The sequence below is a fragment of the Eleginops maclovinus genome, chromosome 2 (assembly GCF_036324505.1).
Source record: "Eleginops maclovinus isolate JMC-PN-2008 ecotype Puerto Natales chromosome 2, JC_Emac_rtc_rv5, whole genome shotgun sequence".
In the NCBI taxonomy this organism is placed as follows: domain Eukaryota; kingdom Metazoa; phylum Chordata; class Actinopteri; order Perciformes; family Eleginopidae; genus Eleginops; species Eleginops maclovinus.
This window is the reverse complement of record NC_086350.1, coordinates 25,042,664-25,065,527: the sequence shown is the minus strand read 5'-3', so window position 1 is coordinate 25,065,527 and position 22,864 is coordinate 25,042,664. Positions and strand designations below refer to the sequence as shown.

The 22,864-nt window shown below is 42.7% G+C and overlaps 1 protein-coding gene across 1 annotated transcript in view; it reads left to right on the top strand.

The window, feature by feature from the left end:
* The window catches only part of ntrk3a (neurotrophic tyrosine kinase, receptor, type 3a), a 155,367-nt gene that overhangs the window by 22,879 nt on the left and 109,624 nt on the right, over positions 1–22,864 (top strand). Inside the window, exons 2-3 of the mRNA XM_063909703.1 lie at positions 11,773–11,847; positions 20,521–20,592. Coding sequence (XP_063765773.1) covers positions 11,773–11,847; positions 20,521–20,592 — 147 coding nt within the window. The remainder of the gene's footprint in view (positions 1–11,772; positions 11,848–20,520; positions 20,593–22,864) is intronic.

Sequence of the window (22,864 nt, the reverse complement as noted above, 5' to 3'; positions counted from 1 at the left end):
AGAAAGATAGATAAAGGTGAGAGGGAGGGGAAGCGTGGTAAGTGAGCCCTTAAATTGGATTGTAACTTTAAATGACTGATTTTAAATGTTTCAAAATCCTCCAAATGGAGTTGAAATATGCTGCTTTTACACTGAGACTGCAGTAATTAAGGTGTAGATCACAGTGATTCTAGTGCTTCACACCCCCGAGCAAATCAGGTGGAGGGCCATGGACTTTTGATAGTTGATGAACTTGGAAAGGTATCATGTCAGTGTTATTCTGACCATTTACTTATTGAATACTCTTCAGAAAGACAGTTACATTTGTAATGCGTTCAAAACTGACTGAGTTGAAGTTTAAATCGATTTCAATGGAAAACAGTTTTTTATTTAACCCTCCAGGCCCTCACATTGGGTGGTATAATCTTTTCATGATATAAAGGCATGGGGTACCCTTCTTGTTTCTTGACACTGGCCAGTATCAACAACATATTCAGTAAAAGAGGGATGTGTCCTCCTTTTATGGCGGTTGTGGCAAAGTCCGTAGGGACTTGGCTTGGGAACCGGATGGTCACCAGTTCCAGTCCCCGAATGACCAACCGCTACCGAGGTATCCTTGAGCAAGGCACCATTCCCTACACCTCCCCTGGGCGACATACATACATACAGTACATACATACATACATGCATGCATACATACATACATACATACATACATACATACATTTTGTTTTCCATTAACCAGTCTTTTAACACTGCCAGGGCCCATACCGTGTTCCTGTCTGTCTTCTTCTGCTGTTCCCTTTGGTGTTTACTTCCTGTCTGTCTTCTTCTGCTGTTCCCTTTGGTGTTTACTTCCTGTCTGTCTTCTTCTGCTGATTTCTTTGTCCTGTAGCTCTCTGTGGCATTTAACTTCCTTGTCTTGTTTTCTTGTTTTTCTGTTTTTCTTTTCTTTAATAGGGACGGTTTACCAATACGTTTTGTTTAAGAAGTATGACATTGTGTTTTCTGATGGAGTAACGCACATCTGATATAATTGAGATATCAGAATTAACGATTTTAAGGGATTCAACAATAAACTCTTTTTATGTGTACATTCTATTCAAAATAGGCTGACCCCGAAAACCTTTTCCCTACTTAGAGGAATATATTTCAGTTTTAATATGAAAAATACTTTAGCCTTGGCAAAGAGAAAATGTCTCTGTAGTATTTCTCTCTTTATAGGAATGAACTGTTCAACACTTGACATCAGGAGTAAAGTGGTCTGAATGTCACAAGAACATTGTGAACTATTTCTACTTCGGCTACAGACACAGGCTGTGTTTTGCAAAATCATCTTACTTCAATGTTGTGTCATTGCATTAAGATGATTTTGCAAAACCAGTCAATGATCACAATTCCTGGAATACTGGTATGGATATGCATGGTTCCAAAAGCATGATTCTGAACCACTTTATTAACTATCAACCTTCTCTTTTGTGTCAGTTTCATGTCAAAATTTCCACTTCAGAATAACAAAATCTTAAACGGAAATGTGATATTTACTGAACACATTCACAGTCACCAGAAGATTAACTGTTTCCTATTTACTAACTCATATTAAACACTCAATCTTAAAATCTCCTAGACATAGATTTCTACAGAAAATGCTGCATACCTTAACGCTCGGCAGAGGTTGAACCTCTTCAACACGTTAGGTGTTAGGCCCCACCCTCTGGTGAAGCTCTAATAATAGCTAAGTCCTCAGCATGCTGTTTGCTCCACATCATTCTGTGTGTGTCAATTAGAGATGTGTTAGGAATTATTAGACTCATAATACATTTACAGTTTTCTCACAAAGACTAAGCTCCAGATGGCCGGTGAGCGTAATTAAAATCACAAGAGTGTCAGAAACTCTGTCAGCCAATAAATATGAAAGTGTTATTGTGTGAGAGTGTAGGAATATATTCACTATATTCTCTAGTCTCATCAATGATGTAATGCTTCTGCTTTTAACACCTGGTTATTAAATATATAGATGGTTGTATCGTGTAGTACAGGTTGATCCCTTGATGTGTGTTGGTTGGTAGGAAACCTTGTGTTTATATGCAGAACCTAACAATAAGGAAGGGGTGACTTTGGTGCAGGAAGTAGATGATACTCAAAGAAAACCTCTCACGTCACTCAAAAAAACCCCTTAAAACTCACCCTTTTCACTCTTGCATTCAACTCCTAAACCCCCCCCCCCCCCCCCCATTCCACCTAGCTTAGCACTTAGCTAGTGGTTTTGGTAAGATGGGATTTGTTGTTTGGGGTATAACACCAGCCCTATTTTGTGAGCAAACAATTGCAGGACTATCACAATAGATCTGTGAATAACAAGGCCTAAAACCTGGAAATTAATTAGCATTCATCCATATCCGGTTTCCTCGTCTGCAAGTCAACAGTTTTCTGAACGTGTTTTTGGTTAGAGGTCTAAAATGAGTCTGTGGTTAACAAAACCTGAAGAGATTTTCACTTTTGTTCTCCAACACAAAATATGTCAGTAAATACTGCTTCTATGTGTGTAATAACGGTGTATGCTAACAAGTGGCTAAATGAGATTCCTAAAAGTCATCATGCAGAACATTAGCCGCCTTTATACATTGAAATCAAGTTATGTAACCTTGGCAAGGGACCTTTTCCGATGCCAACTTTGACGTTAGCCTTCAAAAATACGTCATCACTGCACCACTCTTCATGAAAGGCCAAAGGTTCAGCTAACCTGCAGTGTGCTAATCCTTTGAAAAGCTGTTTAACTGACAGTTAAAGAACTGGTCTTTATGATGTAGCTGCCTGGATGTCAGACTGACAGCCTGAAAGAGTTAGAACAAAGCCAGTAATGAAAGAGTAATCTGTTTGATTATAGCATTAAAGCAGAGTCACTGACACCTCTTGTTCTCCCGTGTTTCACTAATATACTGCTAAAAGTCTGAACAATAAAAATGATGACGCTTTCATTTACTTCTGTTTATATGGCGTTTAGTCTCAGTGAAGTGCTCTTGGGTATCTACACCCAGTGTCAGCTCCCCAATGGTACATCTATCTATTTCCTGTGGCAATGCAGGGTTTGGTTCCTGCTGCTTTTTTAATCACATGATGATTACATTCAGGAATTCCTGATTTGCTCTCCAGCTGAAATGGGTACAGGCTAGCTGAGCTCTGGACAGCTCCCCTGAGTGTATCCTGCTTCTGAATACAAAGTAACTGTGGAGGACGGCTAAAGGCAGTGCTTACGTGGGTGCGTAGTGGTTGTCATGGTTACCTATGCTTTAGCCCCTGCATTTGTCCAGCTCTACTTCACACTGAAGAAACCTGGATCTTTTCAAATCAAAGTAGGGATTCAGCACCTGCATGCCCTTTACATTGATCGATAGGCCTGAACACACTCCCTTTTATGCAGAAATATACCATGTTCTCTCTGTAACAGTTATTGCACTTATTCTACAGTCAGATTTGAACATACTGACATCTGGTTTAAAAGTGCCAGCAGTTTTCGATGTCTTCTTTTGAACAGAAAGCAGTTTAACCGCACAGAAAAAGATCCAGAGAGAGACGAGATAAAATCGCAGAGCTGCACTGCAGAGTGTCTGTCCTCATTCTCTCCCTCTCCGTCCAACACACACTTTTCCAGAGCTCTCTTCTATGTGGGAATACCCTGCAGAACCATCTCACCTCAATGTTGCTAAAGGAAAATATCCTGTGTGTGTGTGTGTGTGTGTGTGTGTGTGTGTGTGTGTGTGTGTGTGTGTGTGTGTGTGTGTGTGTCTGTGTGTCTGTGTGTGTGTGTGTGTGTGTGTGTGTGTGTGTGTGTGTGTGTGTGTGTGTGTGTGTGTGTCTGGAGCATGAGAGGATTGCATTTGTTCCTTGAGAGAATATGAAAGAGTCAAATTTTGCCTCCAACCCATTCTCCTCCTCCCAAGTCGTCCACTTTCTATAATTCAAAGCTTTTCATTATTATTTGAGATTATTGCTTCAAGCTATCAAATCCCCTGCTGTTTCAAATATGTTCCCATTTTCCCCCGACATTCTTTTGAACACGTAATATTTTTTAAACACCAATAACTTGCAGAGTCCATCCCAATGTGGTTGGGTTTTGTGCATGTGTGTATGTTTACTGATTATCCTATTTAAAGCTGTGCACTATGTATGAATGAAAACGCATACCAGTCACTGTTCTCGGCACAGGTTTGAAGAGTGTAAGAGCTTTGAAAGATGAAAGCACGGCTGGATGAATAGGCACTCACTGCTGTAGGACTGTATAATGTCTAGGAAAGATGGAAAGAGGGAGAATAAGGAGAAGGCGAGATAAATATAGGAAAGGCTACGTAATCAGCAGTCTGAATTATGTACTTCTCTCCCTAGAGAAACCGAAGCTTAGCAAAGCATCCGAAGTTAATCAGACTATCTTGACTACTTGTAATAAAAAACAACAGGAAAACATCACGATGATCATAACAGTGAACGGATGGTCCTTAAGGTAAAAATAAACTGCTTCACCCTAAGCCTGGTTAGTGTTGTCTGACTTTAACTATGTGTGTTTTTTATAAGTGTGTGGTCACTTTCTTGTCACTTTGCTCAGCGCTACCGCTTGTAACAACCTTGATTTGCCGTACTCGCCGTAAACTGTTTGTGCTCCAGTTAATATCGCCCCGCTCTGTAGTAAGCGTGACTTATTTTGTTCTTGGTTTTTGACGGGCAGTCGAGTGGGGCCAGATAAGAACTGTTTATTGGGGCCAAGAGCCCCGCTGCGGAGGAAACAAGAAAAAACGGTGCTTAATCTGGCACAAAACTGGCCCTGGAACTGCTTTGGTGGGTAAGGGGCATGTGTGTGTGTGCGTGTGTGTGTTGCTGTTAAATGACTCGGCATGTATGTACAAAGACTGTCACTCAGCTGAAAGCAGAAGAAGAAAGAGAATCACTCATGTTAATTTCTATATGCAGCCTTCTTAAACCACATCCAACAGAATCAAGACTCAACATGTTACCCTATAGCAAAGTCTTCATCTGTTACGCTCAGAACGAGCAACTAGTTGAACCCACACTACAAACACCGAAGACGAAGGGTGGAATGGAGTGAAAACGGTTTATTTGCCAGAAATAGGATTGGGTCTGGGAGTAGTGGCCGTGTTAGGAAAAGGGAGGAGCAGGCAGAGAAATCCAGTGGTGCAGGGGGAGACTAGGAAGGATGGCCCAGGGAATCAAGCTAGGAGAGCGAAGGCTGAGGATCAAGTCAAAAGGGGTGAGGGGCTGGACCTGGCTGGTGGGGTATCAGGTGGATCTAGACAGGGACAGCACAAGGTTAGTATGGCAAAAAAACACTTCAAAAGGCAATAACAAAAAGCTATCTTGAAGCATATGGGCCTGGACATTTTTACCACTGCAGGTTTAACGACGAACTGGCGAAGGCTGGAGATGAGAACCGGGATTTTATACAGGTGTAGGTGAGTAGTGGCAATCAGTGGGATGAGCTGCAGCTGAGGAGGTGTAGAGGCGAGAATCCAAAAGTAGGTCAGCCACGCCCAGTCAGGGAGACAGAAACAGACACAAACAGGGAGGCAGTACTGTGGATCCTCACATCATCTTTCTGTCCTGAAATACTCAATCAAAGCCGATGGTCCTCTTGTCTCCATGAACATCTTGCTATCTCATGAGTGATGGCCTCTTTACGAACTGTGGGAGACCTAGGCAGCGCGGCGAGGTCGTTGTTGGTGCCTCTGCAGCAGACTGTTTGTGGTTGTAGAGTAATGACCCTGATAGAGGCCATAACCCCCAACTCCTCAGTCTTACAATAATGTTTTTCTATTCTCAGCAGGAAACCAATGGCCTGTCTTCTTCGCGTAGGGAATGAGTCCTTACCCCAAGTGAAGGAGTTCAAGTATCTCAGGGTGTTGTTCTAGTTTTGCGGGACAAGAGAGTGTGAGATGGGCCGCAGAATTGGAGCAGCGGGAGCTGTATCACAGTTGCTTTACCGCACTGTTGGGACGTCTCAAAACCTGCAGCTAGGATGTGAAGGCAGGCTGTGACAGCATGCCCCCTTCTAACCCTAACTCTACGCTGGCATGGAGGGTGACTTTCTGCTAACCTCATTCCAATTCAAGCACATCCATAAAAAACTGTCTACGTTTGACATACTCCTTCTAGGATATTGCCCTTTTTGGATCCAGTATAAATACTCTGACAGAATTATTGAACATTTTCTGATTGCAACCATCAGGCAAGGCCTAACCCTAACCTTAACCCTTCAAATGTACAATTCTAACATGAACCTTAAGCTGCATTCACATGATTTTACTTTCTGCTAACCCACAGGGCTTGGAAAGCAACCTTAAGTTAGTAAACAGGAAGTTTCCTTTAGTCTCTATGGTTACGTCCCCTGATAGTTTTCTCCACTTTACACAGCTATCATCTGATTGGTTGCGCATTGAAAGGTCAGCAGTAAACAAGGTCAGAGTTAAAATAATTTGTGCTTTTAGTGGCCTCCTAGGCTGTAGCGATACCTGCAAAATTGTCGCAGAGGGTAGCGCTACTGCCTATTCGGGTTGCACTGCTCTCCATAGAAACACAACAGAAGTGAATCTCACTTTACTCCCTTTAACCTCTGACTCATGCACAAAATAAGAGCTGGTGAGTTTATCTCAAAATGAATGTAGCCTCTTAATCAGATTCATCTGAAAGTTAGTTCATCATCTTCAAATGGTTGGTTCTGTAACAGAGCGTAGCCTCTGAGGGCCTCCAGGGGCGCATCAGAGTATCTGAAAGAACAAAATTAGCCTTTTAGCAAATTGACATATTGCTCTAACAACAGTTCTAAGATAACACATTTCACCCAAGGCTAGCTGCTATGTAAATAACTAGCTCGGTAATTGAGGCTTGAAGCAGGTCAACAGATCTGTGTGATGGGATATCACGTTCTGTCAACTTTTACACACACACTCACACACACACACACACACACACACACACACACACACACACACACACACACACACACACACACACACACACACACACACACACACACACACACACACACACGTTTGTCTGTTGCAAATTGAACTTCATGAATGGTTAATGTATTTGAAAGCAACGCAACAATTGATTTAACCCTCACACCTAACTCACACCAGTTAAAGACAGGTGTATTCACAAGCAATTCTTTAAGCTATCTCTCTTCTTCTGTCGTTTATTCCATCTTTGATCCTTCCACTCTTTCTCTGGCTGATGTAAATAGCGTGTGATAGATGGAGATGATGGTAGCAGCTAGTTGGCCCCAGGAGACCTTGCTTTTTTTAAATCACAGGTTGCCTTTCAGAATGCATGAATACATTAGTGGAGAGAGGGGGAGGCACCAGAGAGACACAGAAAGAAAACTGACGAAGGATTCCTGAAGGACATACTCATAAACCTAAAAAGCAGAACCTGCAGGTGAACCTGAGTAGTCCTGTGTAACAGAACAGCTTCAGGTGCTAGTTCTCTTTAAAAATGCTGGTATGCAGCTCAAATCCACCTGCCATCTCCTCTCTCGGTTCTATTTTTTGCTCAGCCAGCATCCTTGCTCCCCCTCTCTTCACCTCCATCTCTGTGGCTCTCACACGTTGGAGGCAGAGAGCGTAGGAGGCTGCTGTAATGTAGCAGATCCTTCGCTGTCCTGGCAGGCAAACATTGATGGTTTGTGTGGGGGGGAAAGGTCTGACTCTTCACAAAGTGACAAGATGTAGAAGGGAAAGACTAAACATATATAAATTGTAAATTATTCTATATCATACTGGGCATTTATTTAAAGTTTAACTGTGCAATGAAACCGTTCTTGAAAGAGTCCACACCGTGACAAAGCATTTCCCTAAAAGGCAGCTACTCATGTTTTAGCAAATACTAGGAGACACTCATATCAGCCATGTTTTGAGACTCTCTTAAGTCGTAGGGATGGGTATCGAGAACCTGCACTAAAGTGGTACCCGTACCTGAATTTATTTGTGACCAACTCACCGAGGGACCTACGGTGGGGCAAAAAAGTATTTAGTCAGCCACCAATTGTGCAAGTTCTCCCATTTAAAAAGATGAGAGAGGCCTGTAATTTTCATCATAGGTATACCTCAACTATGAGAGACAAAATGAGAAAACAAAATCCAGGAAATCTCATTGTAGGATTTTTAATGAATTAATTGGTAAATTCCTCGGTAAAATAAGTATTTGGTCACCTACAAACAAGCAAGATTTCTGGCTCTCACAGACCTGTAACTTCTTCTTTAAGAGGCTCCTCTGTCCTCCACTCGTTACCTGTATTAATGGCACCTTTTTGAACTCGTTATCAGTATAAAAGACACCTGTCCACAACCTCAAACAGTCATACTCCAAACTCCACTATGGCCAACACCAAAGAGCTGTCAAAGGAGACCAGAGACAAAATTGTAGACCTGCACCAGGCTGGGAAAACTGAATCTGCAATAGGTAAGCAGCTTGGTGTGAAGAAATCAACTGTGGGAGCAATTATTAGAAAATGGAAGACATACAAGACCACTGCTAATCTCCCTCGATCTGGCCAAAATAGAACTTTTTGGTAAAAACTCAACTCGTCGTGTTTGGAGGAGAAAGAATGCAGAGTTGCATCCAAAGAACACCATACCTACTGTGAAGCATGGGGGTGGAAACATCATGCTTTGGGCCTGTTTTTCTGCAAAGGGACCAGGACGACTGATCCGTGTAAAGGAAAGAATGAATGGGGCCATGTATCGTGAGATTTTGAGTGAAAACCTCCTTCCATCAGCAAGGGCACTGAAGATGAAGCGTGGCTGGGTCTTTCAGCATGACCATGATCCCAAACACACCGCCAGGGCAACGAAGGAGTGGCTTCATAAGAAGCATTTCAAGGTCCTGGAGTGGCCTAGCCAGTCTCCAGATCTCAACCCCATAGAAAATCTTTGGAGGGAGTTGAAAGTCTGTGTTGCCCAGCGACAGCCCCAAAACATCACTGCTTTAGAGGAGATCTGCATGGAGGAATGGGCCAAAATACCAGCAACAGTGTGTGAAAACCTTGTGAAGACTTACAGAAAACGTTTGACCTCTGTCATTGCCAACAAAGGGTATATAACAAAGTATTGAGATGAACTTTTGTTATTGACCAAATACTTATTTTCCACAATAATTTGAACATAAATTCTTTAAAAATCCTACAATGTGATTTTCTGGATTTGTTTTCTCATTCTGTCTCTCATAGTTGAGGTATACCTATGATGAAAATTACAGGCCTCTCTCATCTTTTTAAATGGGAGAACTTGCACAATTGGTGGCTGACTAAATAGTTTTTGCCCCACTGTATATAAACAGATTATATAAACGTTAATACAGAAAGAAAGAGGCCAAGAGAAGAAATGGAAAAAGGATAGGGAGCCAATCCATCCAATTTCCTTCCCCCTTCCCAGCCCTTCTTGCTATTTCACAGATATCATATGTGATGCTTGTTAGCAATCGTCTGAGTTCCTCTATCACATATTTTAACATAACATAAGTATATTTAGCCTTATGATGGTACAGAGAAAAGGTAATCTTCTAGAGGCAGTGAATATCCACAGTCAATTCTAAGAGATTACTGGTACACAAAAGACCACTAGCCCCACCATTCTAGCTTGGTAAAAAAAATCTATTTGTTATTGATTCAATGATCCACAAGCAAGATTTTCTTCACTGTTTCAATGTCTGCACGCCATCAGCAGTTGAGTCATTAGTGTTTTTTTAACCAGTAGTGGTGTTTCCAGGTTGTCAGTTAAAAGTCTCTTCTCAGTACGAGTTTGATTTTCTCCAGCTCAGGCTGCTCTAGTGTGAGCTGCATTTCAAAAAGGCTGCAGTGTGTTCAGTCCATTCTGTAATCTATGCAAAAAAGGCAACTTTGTTGCTGCTAGCAAAAGGGATTTAATTTATTACCAAGCAAAGCTTTTTCTTTGACACTGGCCCTTCTACAAGATTTTATATTCAGAGATGAAAAGCTGCTGCAGAAAGCTGCCATGCAGAGAGCTCAATGGAAATACTTGATGTTGAATTTAAAATATGTGAGTGTAAATAGTTCTCCTTCTGTGTGTGTTTGTGTGCTCACATTGGCACCAGTGACTGCTGTGTTTAGACAGCGAAATGGATAATGGATCTGCCTTTCAATAAGTCAATCAGCAGGCCCTCGGGGGGGTCAGATGCTGCTAACAGCTAAAAAGGAGCTCAGCCAATCAATACGCAGCTCCCACTGGAATGACCGTGTTATTTCCCCATTGAGTCCATCCCGTAATGCATCAGTCTATGGGTTAAGGCAAGTCGGTGGGCACTGTTGGTTTTTGTATGATAAATTAGCCCCATGCCTTATTTTTTGGGCAGTACTGAACGTAATTATGGTCATGCCAATAATGCTATTTCAATTTGATAGAGTAAATATGCAGAGGTGTTTAACTGAATCAATTCCAGGAAGACAGATGGACAAACAGAACCTCTAACTGATCTTTGCATGCATACCTTTGTAAGGACACACACAAACACACACACTCTCACAGAGTCAGAGCCATGCGGGGGTCTCTGGGGTAAACAGATGTTCAGTGTGATGTGATTTGCGTGTTTTGATTTGTTGCCATCCGCTGCTTGGTGTAAAATGGGCTACTATGCTGTTTCTGCTGCTGGACTCCCACAAGGCCATGTTACAAACTTTTATGGCCAACAAACCAAAGCAGTGAGTGAAATCAGACTAGTGTACGTGATCACTGTAGCTGTGAAGGAAGCACATTGTGTTTGATCAATCAGTTTGAACGGTTTGCAGTAAACCTGTGATGAAGTGTGCCTTACAAAGCTTCTGTTAGTACGTACCTGTGTCCACAGAAAGGCACTGGCAGGGCATGTGACAGATACTCCTACTCGCTTTTCATTAGAAAAATATCCCAGCGCTTTTTTATTGTTTCTATGACAACAAAATCACAACATTGTCTTTATAAGTCAGAAGAACTTTGCTCCATTTAAACTTTATAATAAAAACCCTGTCGGCAACACACATTTAAGGTACTGTATAGTTCTGTGTGCAGGAGAACTGGCTGATCTTTCCCATTTAAACAACGCTTGTAATGAAAATCTCAATTCTGATTGGCCTTCGCAAGACAGCGTGAACACTTGTTTCCTTTGCGCCGCACATTCGCGTCATTTGCATAACTTGTCGAGAATTTGCGTGTAGTGCCGTCTTTGCCTTAACTTTACAGAATATGGAAACACACCACACAAAGAAATTAGCTTTGCATCGGACTCGAACTCATCTTTAGAATATGACCATAGAAAAACTCACACAAATAGTTTGTTAATCAATTATTAATTAGATTGACATCAACTGCAAGTCCATTTGAAAATGAAATCATTATTCTAGTAATTCCTAGTCAAATAAAGTTCAAATTCTCAACATTCTCTAGTCCCTCTCTGGTGTGGGTATTTCAACTTTTCTTTGTTTAAATGAGAGACTTACTGTCTTTTATTTTGCTCTGTTTATCTTGTCTGTCGTTCAAGATACTGACCCAAACTCAGTAGGGTGGCTTTTTGTTGTTACTTTGTTCTATCGTTTTTTCAAGTCTATCACTTATCCTTCTTGTCTTAGGCATGCTTTTGAATTGCTTTTCTGATGATGCAAGGTTTACAATGTAATGATCACTATTTTCTGATGTTGAATCAATTCATTGGGAATATAATTGGCGGAGTTATCCAGAATAAAAAACTAAATTAGCTGTAACATTACTCATATGTCTTGTCTGTTCCTCTTTCCAGACACATTGAGAACTGGACTGGTCTGCAGACGTTGAGGGATGTGGATATGGAGCTCTACACCGGCTTACAGAGGCTGTAAGTTGTACTGTTGTTACTGTAAAACTGAATATTTCCCTTCATTCCGCTTTATCATACTTTGCCTGAAACACGTTTATGAAAGACAGATGCTTCCAACAATTAAGAGAAATAGCCCCCTAAAATAACAAGAATATTGTACATTTTAGGGGGTTATGTATAACAAAAGGGACGATACATTAATGTGACAACCCAGACTTTTCTATTCCCAAACTTGGAATACTATCTAGAAATATTTTATTAAGTAATTCTATTTTGTATTCAACTCTTTATCTGAATGTAAGACACACACAACTTTTACAGGTTTTAAAAAATTTACTGCATTTTTGGGCTACAGTTATGGAGAAATAAAGGTTGTTTCACAAAGAAAGAAAAATAAGACACAAAGAAGGTTCACAAAAACATCTACTGTGTTATCTTATCTTCAAAGAAGCACAAAGAAGACCTAATATATTTGCGTCTCTTTATATATGCTAAAGAAATAGTGCATCAGGCTCAGGCTCCTCCCTGTTATGGCCTGTATGTTTGTAATTTCAGTATTGAGCCTTGAATTGTTAAATGGTCTAGTACAGGGTCTCAGTATAATATGGCACAAAGAAATGCTACATTAGTAACCAAAATGCTGGACAGGGTGAACTGTCACACAATGAAATAATAGCTCTTCTTTATAACTTAATGGAGACATTTTGACACATTTCCCACCTAGTTTTTCCATTGCTGTGATTGTGTCCTCTCATTTTATAATAACAGTACTGTCCGCTTTGCTTTCAATCAGGCCAGGTTTTTCAAATAAGCAGGATCACCACTCTGCAGGGTTACCTTGTTACAATCAGGGGAGCTGAGGGTGTCAGTTAATCAAGCGCTCTATCTCAATTCTGACACATCCCTTAATACACAGCCTGTTGTACAATCTAAACACTTTTGCAGTGTGTGAATTTAGTCCATGTAGACTTATATAGAACGCAGACAGTGGTTGTGCACTAACAAAAAAAGGACAATCACTGATGTTAGTTAACTTGCTAAATAGCAACGTTATCATTCATGGCAGAAAATCCTTACAGACTGTTCAATTAACCCATACAAATAATGATGGCTTCTGCTCAATACCAGCATACCTTTATTGAATACTAAGAAAAACCATAATCTTTTATTTGTATAGTGCTGTGTTTTTACAAAAGCAACCTCAATCACAGCTCATCCCACAACTTCCAATTTGTAGCCAGGATGGCGATCATTCAGCAAAAGAAGTGTGCAGCGTTCAACACTGACCTTCGACAGTTATAAGTGCACCAGGTACTCATAGTGCACTGCATTTTCCATACTTTGCATTGGGAAAAACAAAATTGCAAATGTAAGTACAGAAGTACATAACTGAGACACAGCTAAAGTCAGGCGTTTTGCACTGGTTCCAGTATAGTATAGTCCCAGAAGTTGAGTGTTGTCTCACAAGAGTTTTATTTTTTTTTAAAGTAGCACTCAATAGTGAGAGCACAAGCACACCGTTAAGAGCTTCTTAACTTTGGCTGCCTGTTGCTCTGAAGGGGATGCACTTCAAAGTAACTTAGTGAATTCAACACTTCCTGTGCACTGTGCCATACATTAGAATTGCTTCAGGCACAAAGCTGTTGTGTTTCAATGCAAATGATTTGTTTACATACTTGGGATAATTTGTTTGAATAAGTAGTTTAATGTTAAAATAATATATTAGGTAAAGATCTTTTACTTTGATTATTCTTTAAGTTAAAACAAACTGGGTTTTTTGTTTACCCAAATAAAAACTAAAAACATTATAAACCAAGAATCGTCTGTAAAAGAGGTCAACAGAAAATAACTCAACAGAAAACAAGGGGTAAATAAGATTAACAGAAGACAAAGAAGCGCTGACAAAACCCATATCCCCCTTTGACATGGAAGCATGTGGTTTGGCCCATATGGCTGTTTGCAGTATTTATCTGTCCTCAGTGTACTGCCAAGCCTTTTGCTGAACCAGGAAGTAACCTCCCCCATTGTAACTCAAAGATAAATGAAGTCATTATTACAAAAAAAAAATACTTGCTTTACTTTGCTAAAATGTTTGAAATAATGTTCATAAAGGTTATAGTGAATATAAAGTTCAGCTTTTAAATCAAGTGTTTGCTGTTAATTGTGTTTATGATTTAGTGCAACTGAAATGAGGTAAGGTGTGGGTGCAGTATAATTGCTTTACTCTATGTGGTTCATCACATAAACAATAGAGACAAACAAGTGAAATCATTTTAAAACCATCAAGTTTCTCAGGCAATTGAATGAACAAAACAATAATGTGAGTCCATAGCCATGCTAACAGCTCTTTGAGACTGCACATAGACCCAGTGGAGCTGTAAGCTAAATGCTAGTGCTTCCGCTAATGCTAAAGCTAGGATGGCTACATGCTCAAATTGACAATGCTCACATGGTAATATTTAGCAGGTATAGTGTTGTCACTATCTGAGGTTAGCATGTACATGCTTAAAAGTAATAAATGTAACTTGACACAAAGCACAGCTGAGGCTGAATGACTTAATCTCTGCAGGTATTTGGTCATAAAAGTAAGTATTGGTACAGGGAGCAATCTAACGCTTTATAGACTGTAACTTTGGAAATGGCACACTTGATTTGACTGTAAATCACTTTGGGTAGGTTATTTAAAAAAAATTTTTTTACAACCAGCATATGGAAGGACCAGTCCATAGGAAGTGCAGTCTTCAATATGGATTTAGTGGATGTGTGTGAGTGCTGCTTTAAGGGAGACTTGGGAAACATATGAATCCTTTAACTCTTTAAAAGTGGGAACAAGGTATTTGTTAAACCTAAGAGCTTTGCCCCATATTCTTCTCTTCAAGCATAGTCTTTTATAAGTAGCATAATAACATGAAAAGTTATTGAAGTAACAGTTTTTGGGTTTTTGAAAGTGTTCCAATGACAGCTTAAAAGGCAAATTATACTGTAGAGGAAGAGACAGTGGAAGAAACAGAGGACGTATGTTGGGTTGATTCTGTGGCACATCACCCCTCTGTGGAACAGCTCCAAACCTCCAGCTGGCTGCAGACTCTGGCTGCTCTCCCACTTACAACAGGCTTAGTACTCTGCCGCTTCACTTTCATATCCGAAGGAGCTATTGTGGGAGATACACAGTGCACCAGTTGGCAACTGTCTGTCAGGCGCATTTAAGTCTTCTTTCTTGAAACATTTGAAATCTAGCTAAGTTATTTGGACGCTTTGTGTTGGATTCTTTCAGAGTTCTTTCACGATAAGGACCGGCTTGCTGTAAATGATCCTAATCTGCTACTTGCTAAATAGAACAATAACTTGATACAACATATTGATTTTAACATGATTTTACTACTACTGATTTACAAATGTATAAATCACAAGTATATTTTACTGTGAGCCACAGCTGGAACTGCACCGACAGCAACGTGACTTAAAATGATGGCAGCACTGATCAACGTTTTCTGTAACTGTCCAAGCCGGTCACATTTTATTGGTTTTATAACACTGCCAGAGCCCATACTTTGTTCCCTTTAGTGTTTGCTTCCAGTCTAGTTCTGCTGTTCCCTTTATTGTTTACCTAGTAGATGCCTAACAAGTTGCTTAACTTCGATCCCTGCATCCCTCACTTCTGCTCGTCCTTTCCAGGAGACCACGAGAAGAGGGAGGAAGCAAGGACACGTGTTTTAAGAGCAATGGAATGTCTTTTCCGCGGAGTGCCATGTTAAGCGGCGTCCGTTTGTAATGACATCTTCAGCTGATCACTGATCGACTGTCAGTTGCTGCAAGAGAGTTCTCACAGAGTTTGTGTCTGCAAACATGTTCACTGTTCTACTACGAATAAAAGGCACACAGTTGTGTGTGTTCCTGTTTCTCACACACCTGCAAATGAATTACACCTTGCCTTCTGTAATTCTTTTCTGTACTGTGTCCTGCTGAGCCTTTCCGAGAACCAGCACCTCATCGTGGTGGAGAGGTTTGTGTGCCCCGATGAACCTGGGGGCTGTGTTGTCTGGAACCTTGTGTTCCTGGTAGGGTCCCCATGGCAAATTGGTCTCAGGTAAGGGGCCAGACTAAGATTGGTTCAAAAGACCTTATGAAAAACAAACTTGAAAGCAAGGATACCCGGCCCGGAGGAAGCCCGGGGTCCCCTTCTGGAGCCAGGCCCAGAAGGAGGACTCGTCAGCGAGCGTCTGGTGGCCGGGCTTGCCACGGAGCCCGGTCGGGCACAGCCCGAAAAAGCAATGTGGGCAACACCTCCGCTTCCCTGTCCCGCGGGCCCACCACCTACGGGAAACAGCGATGGGGTTGGAAGGTCAGAAGGGTGGCAGTGAAAGCAGAGGGTCTCGACGGACCAGACCCAGGCGACAGAAGCTGGCTTTGGGGACGTGGAATGTCACCTCTCTGGGGGGGAAGGAGCCGGAGCTTGTGCGGGAGGTGGAGCGTTACCAGTTGGATCTGGTGGGGCTCACCTCTACGCACAGCGTCGGCTCTGGAACCTTACTTCTGGATAGGGGTTGGACTCTATTCTTCTCTGGAGTTGCCCAAGGTGTCAGGCGCCGAGCGGGTGTGGGGATACTCACAAGCCCCCGGTTGAGTGCCGCTTTGTTGGAGTTTACCCCAGTGGACGAGAGGGTCGCCTCCCTACGCCTGCGGGTCATGGGGGGGAAAACTCTGACTGTTGTGTGTGCTTATGCACCAAACAGCAGTTCAGAGTATTCGGCCTCTTGGAGACCCTGAAAGAAGTCCTGTATGGGGCTCCTGAAGGGGACTCCTTAGTCCTGCTGGGAGACTTCAACGCACATGTGGGCAATGATGGAGACATTTGGAGGGGCGTGATTGGGAGGAACGGCCCCCCTGATCTGAACCGGAGTGGTGGTTTGTTACTGGACTTCCGTGCTAGCCATGGATTGGCCATAACAAACACCATGTTCGAACATAAGGATGCTCATAAGTGTACGTGGTACCAGAGCACCCTAGGCAGAAGGTCCATGATCGATTTTGTTATCGTATCATCGGACCTGAGGCCGCATGTTTTGGACACTCGGGTGAAGAGAGGGGCGGAGTTGTCAACTGATCACCATCTGGTGGTGAGTTGGGTCGAGTGGCCGGGAAAGCCTCTGGACAGACCTGGTAAGCCCAAACGTGTAGTGCGGGTGAACTGGGAACGTCTCGAGGAGTCCCAAGTCCAGGAGGCCTTCAACTCACACCTCCGGCGGAGCTTTTCAGGCATCCCTGTGGGGGCTGGGGACATTGAACCAGAGTGGGCGGTGTTCAAAGCCTCCATTGCCGAAGCTGCGGCGGGGAGCTGTGGTCTCAAGGTTTTAGGTGCCTCAAGGGGCGGTAACCCTCGAACCTCCTGGTGGACACCGGGGGTCAGGGAAGCCGTCCGACTGAAGAAGGAGGCCTTCCGGGATATGTTATCCCTGGGTACTCCTGACGCAGTTGCAAGGTATCGACGAGCCCGAAGGGCAGCAGCTCAGCCGTGGCCGAGGCAAAGCAGTGGGTGTGGGAGAAGCCATGGAGAAGGACTTTCGGTCAGCACCAAAGTTGTTCTGGAAAACCGTCCGACACCTCAGGAGGGGGAAGCAGGGAAACATCCCAGCTGTGTACAGTAAGGATGGGACGCTGTTGACCTCAACTGATAGTGTGTTAGGGCGGTGGAAGGAACACTTTGAGGAACTCCTGAATCCGACAACTCTGCCCTCTATGTTAGAGGCGGAGCTGGAGTAAGAAGGGGGATCAACTCCAATTTCATGGGGGGAAGTCACTGAGGTAGTTAAACAGCTCCACAGTGGCAAAGCCCCGGGGATGGATGAGATCCGCCCAGAAATGCTGAAGGCTCTGGGTGTTGAGGGACTGTCATGGTTGACACGTCTCATCAACATTGCGTGGAAGTCGGAAACAGTACCGAAGGAGTGGCAGACCGGGGTGGTGGTTCCTCTTTTTAAAAAGGGGGATCAGAGGGTGTGTGCCAATTACAGAGGCATCACATTACTCAGCCTCCCCGGGAAAGTTTACTCTAAGGTGCTGGAAAGGAGGGTCTGGCCGATTGTCTAACCTCAGATTGAAGAGGAACAATGCGGTTTTCGTCCTGGTCGTGGAACGACGGACCAGCTTTTCACTCTCGCAAGGATCCTGGAGGGGGCCTGGGAGTACGCTCATCCGGTCTACATGTGCTTTGTGGATTTGGAGAAGGCGTATGACCGGGTTCCCAGGGAGATACTGTGGGAGGTGCTGCGGGAGTATGGGGTGAGGGGGTCTCTACTCAGGGCCATCCAATCTCTGTACTCTCAAAGCGAGAGCTGTGTCCGGGTCCTAGGTAGCACATCGGACCGATTTCCGGTGAGGGTTGGCCTCCGCCAGGGCTGCGCTTTGTCACCAATCCTGTTTGTGATATTCATGGACAGGATTTCTAGGCGTAGTCGTGGGGGAGGGGGTCTGCAGTTCGGTGGGCTAAGGATTGCACCACTGCTTTTTGCAGATGTTGTGGTCCTAATGGCTTCATCGGTCTGTGACCTTCAGCACTCACTGGATCGGTTTGTGGCCGAGTGTGAAGCGGCTGGGATGAGGATCAGCACCTCCAAATCTGAGGCCATGGTTGTCAGCAGGAAACCGATGGACTGTCCACTCCAGGTAGGGAATGAAGCCTTACCCCAAGTGAAGGAGTTCAAGTATCTCGGGGTCTTGTTCTCGAGTGAGGGAACAATGGAGCGTTAGATGGGCTGGAGAATCGGAGCAGCGGGAGCGGTACTGCAGTCGTTTTAACGCACCGTTGTGATGAAAAGAGAGCTGAGCCAGAAGGCAAAGCTCTCTGTCTACCGGGCCATCTTCGTTCCTACCCTCACCTATGGTCATGAAGGATGGGTCATGACCGAAAGAACGAGATCGTGGATACAAGCGGCCGAAATGGGATTTCTCCGCAGGGTGGCTGGCTTCTCCCTTACGGATAAGGTGAGAAGTTCAGTCATCCGGGAGGACTCGGAGTAGAACCGCTGCTCCTTCGCGTTGAAAGGAGCCAGTTGAGGTGGTTCGGGCACCTAGTGAGGATGCCACCTGGGACACCTCCCTAGGGAGGTGTTCCAGGCACGTCCAGCTGGGAAGAGACCGAGGGGTAGACCTAGGACCAGGTGGAGGGATTATATCTCTTCGCTGGCCTGGGAGCGTCTTGGAATCCCCCAGTCAGAGCTGGTTGATGTGGCCAGGGAAAGGAAAGTTTGGGGCTCTCTGCTGGAGCTGTTACCTCCGCGACCCTGACGGAAAAGCGGGAGAAGATGGATGGATGTCTGCATTTATTGATATCCTCAATTTTGAACTCATACTTAATAATCCAGGATATGATCATAGTGTTTACTTCCTGTCTGTCTTATTCCCTCTGAGTCTTTTACCCTCTTTCCTTCTTTTTCCCTTTTTTTTATTGTACTTGTCGTTACTTAGGGCAGTTTGTCCATCATTAATCCAAAGTTTCATGCTGTCCACAAATATAACCTTAAGTGTAAAAAAGTATTCCGTTCTATGTTTTTTAATGGAGGAAAGCAAGTGTTGATTTTGGCCATGTACTGGTATGACTGCACATAGTCCCTTAATCAGAGCGTCCTTAGCAATGGTCTGCTATCGGAAAAAGAACAGGCCGCTGAATCAAGTATTATTCTATGACATGTAAACAATGGGTACAACAGTGTGATGCAGTTGTAAACCCTGTAAAATCTTGTGGTATGATCATTGTCTCCTTTTTTTTACCAAGCCCTTCCTTTGTCCTCACCAGCTCATTATTATTGAACTCCTCTCTGCAGGAGAAAGTGTCCACCTATCCTTCAGCTAGATCCCGCTTTGATGAGATTGGAAAGCATAGGATTTAATTGAATTAGATTTGATAGGGTAAGGATTTAAACTGCATAGTTGAAGGCAAAGAAATAGTGAAAGAGAATGGACGGTACACAGAGAAAGTCCCACAGTGTTTTAACAGCTGATAATCTTTCTTCAGAAACTTTCTTCCATATTGACTTTTAAAAGAGTTTGGGGACTCAGAATAAATGAAAGAATGGTCGGGAGACAAGATATGCCGACTTAAAAGGGATAGTTATGGAGTGAGGTCGTATGAGGTACTTCCTTGTTGTCTATTTAATACCTGCAGTGGTTACAAGTGTGTATGTTTCGACGTAGCACCAGCAGGGAGTTAGGCATATTTACGTTTGGTTGTATTTTCGACACCTTACTTCAAGTACACGTATAATGACAATATGTTCAAGACTTTCCATCATACATCTCTTTATGGCGGGCATCTGAAGCTCCTTTCAAAGCCACAACACCTTTTTGGACATTTATTCTAACCTCAGAACTCCTTCTTTCTACCATCGCCTCAATTTCATCGTTTGTTCACTTTTTTGTGTGAAGTTGGCGATTATGGAAGTTCACTTTTAATAACACTGCAACTGACCATATCGAACATGTTTAAATGTTTTAAAATGGCACTGAAATGAACAGACTGAATTCTGTTCATAAAACAAAGTAGGAAGCATACTGTCCCTGCAGATCGTGTCTCTTGTGCTTTATTTCTTTATAAATCTGATTATTTGAGACACTTTGTTACGATAGCAAATGTTCTTTTTTTCTGCGGTGAATGGTACTGCCACTCTAACTAATAATGTTTGTGTGTTTTTATAGAACGATTACAAGGAGCAATCTGTATTCGATCCAGGCTCGTGTCTTCACCAAGAACCCCCACCTGCGCTACATGTGAGTACATGCATAAAGGAAAACACACACACACACACACACACACACCCCACGGTGGTCTGAGGCAAACCAACAATAATGAAAATAATGAATCAATTTACAAACATACTCTACCTTTTGTGGGTTGAGGACAAAGTGATGATGCCATGATGCTGTCATCAATATGGCTTTAACTCCTTACTGATGTTGGAAATCAATGGTTCACTTGATATTTGAAATAATCCGAAATTGCATTAGATATCAAAGGATAGCGAAGTAGTCAGGATGATTCAATCCTTAACCCCCAAAACCAATGTCTTTTATATAACATGATGTTGAGGTCAAATATTTATGAGTATAGCCATCTTCGGAAATGTGGATTTCTGGTAAAGCTTTGGTTTGACTGTAAGTTAAGTCACATACACACTCCCTGAAGTTAAGACACTCTAATGGGGTTTGCTTGTTAGAGGAGACTCACTCAAGCAACAGAGGCTGAGACATCCTGACTTTTAACTCCCAGTATGGTTTACACTTTCAAACATTTCCCAAAATCTAGCTCAATATATGTTCTCTCCTTGAACCACATCTTTCTTTATATCCTGTCAGTTACATTGACATTCTGTTCATTATTCATAGTTCTCATGCAATCGGGGTTAGGGTGGCTTGGCTGTCTTTTAAGACTTGACAAAGACAGGAAAAGCTGTATCCAGACCTCCATGACTATTAAAACTGTGTTGACATGTAAGATTGAGTTTCACTTCAAGAAACCTCACTCGGGATGTGTGACATAAAACAATACAAAACAATTATTGGGTTCTGTCTGAGTATAAATTAAGGAATTGCGAATTGAAACTTATTTGTTTTCAAAAGTTTTAGACTAAAGCTAAAAACCATATTGGTCTGAATATTAGATGATATTTAGAAATGAGGGTTCATACACTTACCAGCCACTTCAGGTACACCTTGCTAGTTCCGGGTTGGACCCCCGTTTGCCTTCAGAGCTGCCTTAATTGTTTGTGGCATCGACTCAACAAGGTGCTGGAAACATTCCTCAGAGATTTTGGTCCATATTCACATGATAGCATCACACAGCTGCTGCAGATTTGTTGGCTGCACATCCATGATGCAAATCTCCTGTTCCAACACATCCCAAAGGTCCTCTATAGGATTTAGATCTGGTGAATGTGGAGGCCATTCGAGTACAGTGAACTCATTGTCATGTTCAAGAAACCAGTTTGAGATAATTTGAGCTTTGTGACATGGCGCATTATCCTGCTGGAAGTAGCCATCAGAAGATGGGTACACTGTGGTCATAAAGGGTTGGACAACAATACTCAAGTAGGCTGCAGTGTTTAAACGATACTCAGGCGCCCGAAGTATGCCATGAAAACATCCCCCACACCACCGCCACCAGCCTTTACCGTCGATACAAGGCAGGATGGATCCATGTTTTCATGTTGTTTACTCAAATTCTGACCACCATCTGAACGTTGCAGCAGAAATCAAGGCTCATCAGACCAGGCAACATTATTCCAATCTTCTATTGTCGAATGTTAATGAGCCCATGCCAATTGTAGCCTCAGTTTCCTGTTCCTAGCTGATAGGAGTAGCTCCCGGTGTGGTCTTCTGTTACTGTAGCCCATCTGCTTAAAGGTTCCACGTGTTGTGCGCTCAAGAAAATGAATCAAAATCATCTGTCAATAGAACCTGGAATTATTAGTTTCACATTGATAAAGGCACTACTGTGAGGCTTGGAGTCATCTTGTGATACACATTGTGTTATATTGCCCAACATGTTATAAAGTTTTGGAGGATGTTAGAAAGTAAAAATTGGCAAAAAATAAGTCAGACTGCAGCTTTAGTCCCAAAGCCATAACAATAACTAATATATTTCTTCATATGAAGATAAAAGGTATTTTTGGTGGAGGTGAGGCTGGGAGTTGGTGATTAACCACCTTGGAAATGACCGATTTTCACGTTGAGAAGAAAGGGGTTTAGTTGAGCTGTGTGTAGAGGAGCCTCTCTGTGAAGCGGAGAGGCTCCAATAGGCTACAAGAAAAGCTGTCTGCCAAAATGCTCATTATTAGTTTCACGTATTTTGAGCAGCTGTTTCCCTGTTAAGAGATTAACAGTCACCAACTTTCATCTTCTGCAAGAGACAGTGTTATACTGCATTTAATTCACATTGTCCCATATGAACAGCTGGTTCACCTCAGCTTAGGTTTTTTAAAATGTTCAGAGTTCCAGATTTGTGTGAATGAAGCATGTTGTTTTTTGTTGCTGGTGAATGTAA